The following is a 9,347-nucleotide window of genomic DNA, read 5'->3' on the forward strand; positions in this document are numbered from 1 at the left end:
TGGTGAGAAATTCATGTGGTTGTGTTTTGGTAGCCAATATGTAGAAGAATATTTATAGGAGTTTTGTTTGGAGCTTGACAATAAAAAAGAAAGGGGGGTGCTTCCATTTATTTTGGTACTTTGAATTTAGGCTACAAACGACTTGTGATTCATTAGTCATCATGCCAAAAAAGATAGAAAATAATATAGTGGTTAATATTGTATGTGTTATTTTAGAAATTTTAAACTTCCTATTTATTTTTAGATTAAAAACATTTTTTTTGAATGAAATCAAATTAAATTTTAGAAATTTTAGCTTTTAATGAGTAATAAATAAAAATTATTCTCTGAATAAATGTTTTTTATGAAACTTTTTTTAACTCAAAAGATTGTTTATTCCTAATTTAATTTGATGAAGTTTGCCAATTGTACTTATTCCATGTAGAAAAATGTATGTGTCGGAATGACAATTTAATATGTTAGATTTATATGAAAATCTATAACTCGTGCAAATAAAAGATTAATTTTCTCAGTGATGTAATATAAGGGTATGTATTATTTGATCAAAATCAAAAAATTGAATTCAATAGCACATCAAGTTCAAAAATGCATTTAAATTTTTTTATTTTTAAATCTTTAATATAATTTTTTTATCATTAGTTCAATTTAAATTTTCATTTAACCTAACAAATTGAAAAATCTAAAAGCCAAAATTAAATAGAGGATTCATGAAATTAAATCATAATTATATAAGTAATATATAAAATTCTAGAGGATTGCTCATAACCAAACTCAAATTAACAATGAAATTTATTTTTCTTCTTGACTAAGGGTCTGTTTAGGCAGCTGTTGATAATTTGTTATCTGCTGATAAACACATTATTCTGATAATCTGCATATTATTAAAATAAGCTGGCTTGCTGTTTGAGACATCTTATTCAGAACAACTTACTAGGAGCTGTTGTTGGATAAATGATCATTTTGCCCATGTTTGGTTAAGCTGTTTCCAACAGAACTGTATATGAAAAATAATAGATAAAACAAATGTCTCAACTATTACAATTCAGTTACAAAAATACATTGTCCATCATTTCATGAGTATCAAAAGAAATAAAATAATAAGAAATATAATTATAATTAAAAGTAAACAAATTAAAAAGTTCAATTTAAAATCCTGACGTCGTCTGTCCTCAGTGACACTGTCTACTTGAGAAATCATCGTGCCACGATCACTGTCGGCATGGGAGTATATTGGAATGTCGATCAAATGGAAGAAATAATATCTTGCTGAAACACCCATCTGACAACCGTAAAACTATATTCCACTGCTATGGGCTGGCGTGACGTGAGTAAGGGAGCCGGTAGTCCGCAGTAACACAACACAACTTGGGAGGTACCTGAAATCCTAAAGCTCAAGCTGCTACTGAAATAAAACAACCAAAAAAGATAATTTGTAAGATCATAAAATCAAATTAAGCTTTATATATGAGAACCGAAAAAAGAAGTTAGTGTGCGGTCTCAGACTACTAACTACTCCAACCTACGTGTCTGTCAGTGAATGAAGACAGTGAACCTTCAAAAAAATGAGTTCTTGGTTGCCTTCAAGCCACGGGGGAGATTATCCTGTGTCAGATGTGTATATCACAAAAAAAAACCATCTAGATAAATCCTCATAAGTCGATGCACCAAAAACAATGAAGGATATCGGTTGCCTTCTTTAGGAATACACATGCAACACTATATAAGAACACCAAATCGATCATTCAAAAGAACTCATAAGGTCGTATTTTTCATCATTCATCACTGAACTCGCACACCCACAAAAAAAAAAAGAAAACGAAAACTAAGCAAAACATAAATAAAACAAAATAAATAATTTAAAACAAAATGCAAATTCATACTACAATGAATTATATCCCAAATGAAAGATACAAAATTCTTAATAAAACCATAAAATACAAATCCATACTACAACAAATTACATCCCAAATGAACATATAATAAATAAAAAAGCGTGACTGAATCAACATCCAGACATAGCATCTACGATAGACTCCCTCAAAGCAGTCATCTTGGCTAAGTCATCACCGTCCTGAGTTTCAAATTCAATCTACTTGATCTGATCCTCAGGTAATCATTGACCAACGAGAGACTCTGAAGGTTCTGGAGAGTCAATAAGCAGATCGTCATCAGCCAAAGTGAAGTTCATATCTGATCGAGAGGAATGTCGCTGGATAAAGTTGTGAAGTGTCATAGTTGCCACCACAATATACACCTGTTTGGGAAATAGATATGACAACATATCATGTAGGATAACCCATTTCTTCTTCCATACCCCAAACGTTCTTTCAATTACCTCGCATAAAGAGGAGTGTCGTTTGTTAAACATTTCTTTTCTGCCACGGAATGTGCCACTTGCTCGCTCAAAATCAGGAATATGATATATGATGTCCGGATAGGGCTTCAGGTAGTCCCTCAGCACCGGATATCTGACATCAACCAAATAATACTTCTCTGTTATGAAAGACAATATTAATGAAAAATAATACATGTAATTTATAGGTTTAAGTGAGATTAACAAACCTTGAGGTGGGTGAGGGAAATACTGTGCTCTATTCCTAGTTGCATAGGAAAAAATACGACTGTCATGTGCACTTCCTTCTCATTCCGCCATTACAAATGTGAAGCACATGTTGAAGTCACACACTACAATGACATTTTTGGTAGTTGTACCCACTCCGACTAATGTACGCCATCTTTTCGTGGCTTGGTAGTCTGGCATCTACATGCGTACCATTAATTGCTCCAATGCAATTTTGTTACTCATAGTTAGCAACTCAACAAGGTCTGAAGCTAAAGTAACAAACTAATAAAACTTACTTTGAAATACGACATGTAACGGGGATCATTTGCAATTTGTTTAGGAATAGTTGCGAACGATTGATCTACTGACTTAATGTTTTGCACTGCTGAGCTCACAAGTGCTTGTATACCTTTGGAGAAGTATCGACTAATTGTTTATGAGGAATGTTTAAATCGCTTCATAACTCCTCTAATTGATTTATTTTGTGAGAGAATGTATAATGTTATAGCCAACACCTCTCTCGTAGTCGTTCTAGAAGAACCTTGAAGACCGTGGTTACTACATAACTCGTGTAGATGATCCATAAAAATGGGCGCAGTCATCTGTTTGGGGAAGAACCTTATCAGATGTCCAACAAGCATCTCACCCACCCATTTGTCCCCAACATATGAAAACGTCATGCGTGGTATCCGTCAAGTGCTGGAGCAGTAGTATTCTAACAATAATATCGCTATAGCTGCAGCTCATGTCATTCTTTTACTGCGCTCTTGTTGTGGATCCATCCTGAAATGAGCAAATAATCAGGATGAAATAATTTATGGAGATGTGGTGATAGGAAAATGAAATAGAGAAAACATAAAAGGGTACAAAGTATCAGAAAATGAATTACATAAATTGTTCAAGAGAGTAAATAAAACTGTTGTGATAACAATACATAAGTGAAAAATCTAGTGACAGCTTAATACAAAACACTCATTCTTCTACCCAAACACGTAAATATTCAAGGCGCAGCTCGGGCCGCAGTGCCATGTACATTTGCCCACGAGTTGGGTCACCAAGTTTTTTAACACATTTTGCCTGAAAGTGTATATTATCAACTACTTCTGGAATAACAACTAAAATAGCAACACAGTCAGAGATAGTGTTGTCAGGGGGAGCAGCAGGAGGTGGAGCTGAAAAATCAGCAATTAGTTGATCAAATGAGCTTTTCACGAAAGTGTCCTTCTCTTTTTTTCTCTTGTCAATCCCGGGCTTCTTGGATATGGAACTAGACTCCTCCATCTCCTTTTGGTTAATACTAAGCCCTTCTTCATCAGCTATAACCTGTTCAAGTGGTAAGTCGTCTGGTATTCCTGCAAATCTCATCTCAGTTGGGTTGAATGCATGTCTTCCAGTTGTGACAACCCCCTTAAATATAATGTCAAGTTTTTATTCGAACCCTGACTCAATTCCGCACTGCCTATATTTTTTGGCGATTGACAAAACATGTATCATTGTATGGAAGGAGAGGGGTTTAGTCAATAACAAAAAAAAAAGAGAATAAATAATGAGAGTGCAGTCATTACCTCCAATTTCTCAACCCACCATTCATCTGGAGCGTCGATTGTTCGCTTAACAGGATCCCAACCCAATCCGGTGGATCCACGTTTCAGCTCCTTCCATATTTTTCACTCCTTCAATTTATCCAATTTATTTTTGAATTTATGCATGCCGTAATCTCTTCCCGTCAATTCTTTGAACTTTTTTCAATATTTTTTCCAACCTTCTTTGTTGAAATACGTGGTTGGTATATTTTCGATTTCTGTAATACAGAGATTACAAAAAATATTTGAAACTTCTTTATCCCACATAGCTGACGGGACACCTTCATTCGTCTTAGCCATGTTGAAACTAGAGGAGTAATTTATGGTTAAACAGAGGAGTTCTCAACATGTAATATCGTGTTAAACATTGTACAATAAAACCAAAGTGGGGCAAAAATGTTCTCATCCACTAGTAATACAATAAACAATAATAAAAACCAATACATTAGAAAACAATCATACTCGAACAATCTTATTGGCAAAACCACAACACCATGTTTTTGTTGTGTAGCCTCCTTACTTAAAGAACCGACTCCACATTATAGCTTGTGGATACATCAATCCAAAAAAAAAAAAATTATCAAATTGAAAATAATAGGATAACACATGTGTTGCCTATAGCATTAACAGAGAGGAAACCGTATGTGCTATTTTGATTTACCCAAGCCTCCATGCGTTATAGATATTACAATCCCCAAAATTCATTTGATAATTGATACAAAAAATTAATAGTAACACTCTAATAAATAGAAATAACAAAAATGTCGTCGCAACCCATTTTAGTGTAACCAAGCCTTAAAATGATATTACAATCCTTAAAATGATATATATAGATGTTACAGTCCCCGAGCCTCTCTTTTATAGCTGTTTTTCAGCCTTAAAATGATAAAGGAACATAGATGAGCTTTTAAATGAGCTCTTTTTATAACTGCAAGGCTTTGACGAGAATTAGAAAAAAAATTCCCAAATTTCAAAAACTTGTGCTATTTTATGTAACAATGCGAAACTAACATTGCCAAATTTCACTGCATTCTGGCAAATGCTTCAAATAAAAAATTTCATCAAAGGCAAGAGGATAATCTGAACTGGGGCCATACATAGAAAAGTTAAGCATTCAACATAAGCCTATATAAAGGATGTCAACCCTCGTTACAATCACTACTGCATCCCATAGAAATTATTGGGTGGCATGTACATATATGCCCCTCAACATTTTTTTTTCTTCCCCCAAGTTCCAAATTAACATTAATCGACCATCCAAAAAAATGACAAACTTCCAATATGTCTAATAAAGATAGGAGCATTAGAGAAGACTTCGAAAACATCAATAATAACATGCCTTTATAGAACAAAATAAAAAATTATAGGCACTCCAATTATCAAATGCTTATGACCCTAAAACAAACGTGTGAATCTTGTTGGTGACTAATCCCTTCCTAACATTCTTCAATGCAAATCAATTGGCACAAACTTTGGGTTTGAATTCCCAAATATATATTTACATAAATATCAACCCCAACAAATTTGCAGCATAAAAAAAAAATAGAGAATAGTAAATTTAGAAAAGAATCATACACATCCTAAAAAACTAATTCGTGCTCAATAAGTAGTAAAGAAACTCTTAGAATAACGATTTTCAGAGCTTCAAATGCTTGTACTATAAGCTCGAGTTCATGAAGAACCCTCCTATATTCCTCACGCATCATTCCATTCTTGGACTATTGAAATAAAAAGAAGAACAAAAAAATCATTGCTCTTCAGTCAATGAGGAAAAATAACTTTGTAACACTAACGAAAAAAACATTGACGGTGAGGGAAAACATACCTTATGAATCAAAAAGAAAAATCGAAAAGAAGAATGTTTGATCTCCTCTAGGGTGACAAATCAGAAAGTAATCCAGGGAGGGAGAGGGCGAGAGAGATCAGGGGTGCCTCCGGAATTGCTAGGGCAAGGCCGGTGGCGAATGCAGGACGCGGGTCTTTACTTGCATCGAAGCCTATTAAAGATTTTCCGGACGCGTACGCAGTGTGGCATGAATAATTTTCGCTAATGTGGGAACGAAACAATGCATCGAAGTTTTAAAAACGCCGCCGCACCCCCAATAAGCTATCCCAAACGGGCCATTGGTTTTCCTCCTTTAGCTAATCAGAATGTGATAATATATTAATTAAAAAATAAAAAAATCAACGAGGGCAGAATATTCTCTCACAAAATTTTGTAATGTTTGCGGTTTAGGGTTTTGCTTGCTGATCTTAGTTTATAGTGGGGGAAGAAGGGATCGCTGTTTAGGAGAAGAATGGAGGATTCGGCTTCTAAGATGGCGAGCTACCCCGCCACCCACCTCGAGCCACTGATGAAAAGCTTCTCCTTCGTCCCTCCAGCATCCGTTCCCGCAATTATCGAATGCGTCCTTGCCTCATCCGTGCTGTCCGTCTCCAATCTATTCTCCTTCCTTCTCAAATCCTTTACAGACTTCGACGAGGTACGAGGAAGGAATGCACATTGTTTTAAATAAATCCCTCGAGTGCTCGGCTGATTATTTGAGCATTGACAGGGTTGTCAATCAAATTTCATACTGTGTTACACCAGTGCGCTTTGCCACCTTATAAAGAAAGATGGTGTGCTCTACCTCAAAGCTTTCTTCTTCGTCAGGCTTCTGTGATCTTTATCTAACTTAGTTAATTTCGATCTCAGGATCTCCACCCGATGCCATGAACCAGTTTATTTCGACGTCCTTCATCCCGCTACTGAAAGTGATTGACCCAAGTAACTCTGAGCTTTTGAACGAGGCATTTCCTGTTCTACAGTTGTTGCACATTTAATTTTTTTACTCCATGTTAATAGCCATTCCAATTTCTTAATCTATCGCACTTGCTTATTGTTAGACGGAGGAATTGGTGTATCATTTGGTCTTTGAAACTGGATCATGGGAGCTTTTGGATAAAACTCTGGTGCCTTTTTGTGTTAGTTCGGTGGGCTTTGGCGTTGGAACAACGTTGAAAGATGATATGGATGCAGATAAGCAGTTTGCTGAAAACTCTTCTGAAACTCTGGGGACTCTACCAGGGATGATTGCATTAGGAGTTCTGAGATCTTTGCTAGATTTTACTCTGAGAAGATGGAATGGGTTTGCATCTTCCGAGCGGAAGATTCTAAATTTTTCGAATTCTTTTGTTGCTTTTATTGTGAATCTTACGGGGCAGCTGTCGAACTTAGCTCTTTGGTTGCTCAATTGGTCTGCAGAGGACCGCTTGCATGCCATTCACTTGATTATTCCTGTTGTCTTAAGGTCCCTTAACATGCTTTCTGCATTCAAAATTTTGGAGCATGAACCCCAGCACTTAATTTCTAGGTGGGAGAAAAAGCTGTTTTTGCTTGCTATTGTTGGGATATAATATTTCAAACATTTTTTTAATTAGAATGTTTGATTCAGCTATTCAATTTAAATTTACAGAGCACATTTTTTGGAGAAGATGTGGCACAGTTGCGCTTCTCTGTTTAAACTTGGGAATTTAGAATGCCGCGATAATGCCGAGATGCATACCGGATGCTTTCATTGTACTTCTTGTCATTCAATGATTCCGGAGGTGATGTAAAGCTTGCGGAGATCAACATTGAGGAAGACCTTGATCTTAGAGGCAATGCAATATTTTGGGAAAAAGTGCAGTCAGGATTGGTATACTGATTTGTGCCTTTGTCTCTTATAAACTTTGTGTAATAAGTCATCTTTTTAATGAAAAACTGTAAACTTTTACTTGTTTTCTGTGTAAATTTGCTCTTTCAGGTTGACAGAGATTCTTCTGTGAGGAAGATGGCTATATATATTTTGAAATCACTGATCAACTATCATTATTCTTCCTTATCAAGCAGAAATAATCAATGCATTTCTAATTCTTTAGAACTGGCTGCTGATGCCCAAAAAGTTGATATTATATTACAGGATCGGAACACATCACATGATGGTTCCACAAAGAGGGAAAAGTGGGCTGAGAAGGAAGCTAAATCTTTGGGTGTTGGAAAAGTCAGCCATTTTGATGGAGTTTGTTTGAATGGCCTCCAAAGATGGAAGGTATTTGTACTGCTTTATGAAATGCTTGAAGAGTATGGCACACATTTGGTCGAGGCTGCCTGGACTCATCAGGTCAGTTTTGATGACAACATCTTTGTTTTTCACATCGAACAAGATCTTTTGTTCTGATTCTACATTGCATGGAGCCTCATCTATTTTTTTTTCAGATTGCATGGGTTATTTGGGATAAGAATCTTATTACCTCTTATGAGTCCGAACTAATATTTTTTTTTTTGGTCAGGTTTCATTATTATTTCGATCATTCCCATCGAAATATGATCAAATTTCTACAACCGCAGATGTTTATTATAGTCAGATGGAAACTCTAGATGGTATGGTAAGCTGGTTAGCTGTTTTATGGGAGCGTGGATTTTTTCATGAAAATCCTCAAGGTCCATAGCTATTTTAATCACGTCAGTGCTTGGTGTGGCTATATCTCTATCATTTAGTCCATGTTTTTAGTTACTGCCTTAAAACTTTATTCAAATGGCTATTTTGCAGTGAGATGCTTAATCATGGAATCATTTCTGGGCATTGATTGGAGTAGGTATGAAAATCTCGCACAAAAAGTGCCTAGAAGTTTCATACTTGGCCCTCTTGTTCGGGGTTTAAATGATGCCGTGCATCACAAAGATTTTGGTGAATACTCTTGATTGTGTAATTATTTTTTGCATTTTTGTAAAAAGTTTTTCTTGATAGTTTTTATGGTATTTTTGTCGAGTGAAGTTTTTAGGACAACAGATACTATCTCTATAAATATGGCTGGTGATGGTTTTTTGTTACCTTCAAACAAATTTTTTTTTTCTATTTCAACACGGTTGCCCAATTCTATAATTTTTTTTTTCTTTCCATACTTTCCAAGTAGTGTACTAATTGTGCTTATAGTTGGAACAGATTAAATATTGAGTTCTGATGTGAGAGTTTTTTGGTTAGGCTTCCTTGTTTTAAGGTGCTATATATTTGAATATATTGATGCACTTCAATATATTTTTATATTCATGTTAAGATTAAGAGAAAGCTTCTTCTGTAAGAACCTCAGAGCCCTTTAAATATTTAGGTATTTTTTCTGCTATATACTTCACTAATTGGGAGAGAGATGGGGGGGGGGGGGGGGGGGGGGGGGGGGGGGGG

The 9,347-nt window shown here is 35.6% G+C and overlaps 1 protein-coding gene across 1 annotated transcript in view; it reads left to right on the forward strand.

Annotated features, from left to right (window-relative positions):
- Window positions 1-6,348: 6,348 nt before the first annotated feature.
- LOC110022769 overlaps window positions 6,349-9,347 on the forward strand; it is an 89,499-nt gene continuing 86,500 nt past the window's right edge. Inside the window, 9 exon segments of the mRNA XM_020721869.1 lie at window positions 6,349-6,629; window positions 6,702-6,765; window positions 6,842-6,936; window positions 7,033-7,499; window positions 7,602-7,674; window positions 7,677-7,823; window positions 7,932-8,288; window positions 8,458-8,608; window positions 8,718-8,855. Coding sequence (XP_020577528.1) covers window positions 6,465-6,629; window positions 6,702-6,765; window positions 6,842-6,936; window positions 7,033-7,499; window positions 7,602-7,674; window positions 7,677-7,823; window positions 7,932-8,288; window positions 8,458-8,608; window positions 8,718-8,855 — 1,657 coding nt within the window. The 5' untranslated portion in view covers window positions 6,349-6,464.

This window comes from Phalaenopsis equestris, unplaced genomic scaffold (genome assembly GCF_001263595.1).
Source record: "Phalaenopsis equestris unplaced genomic scaffold, ASM126359v1 Scaffold000202, whole genome shotgun sequence".
Lineage (NCBI taxonomy): Eukaryota > Viridiplantae > Streptophyta > Magnoliopsida > Asparagales > Orchidaceae > Phalaenopsis > Phalaenopsis equestris.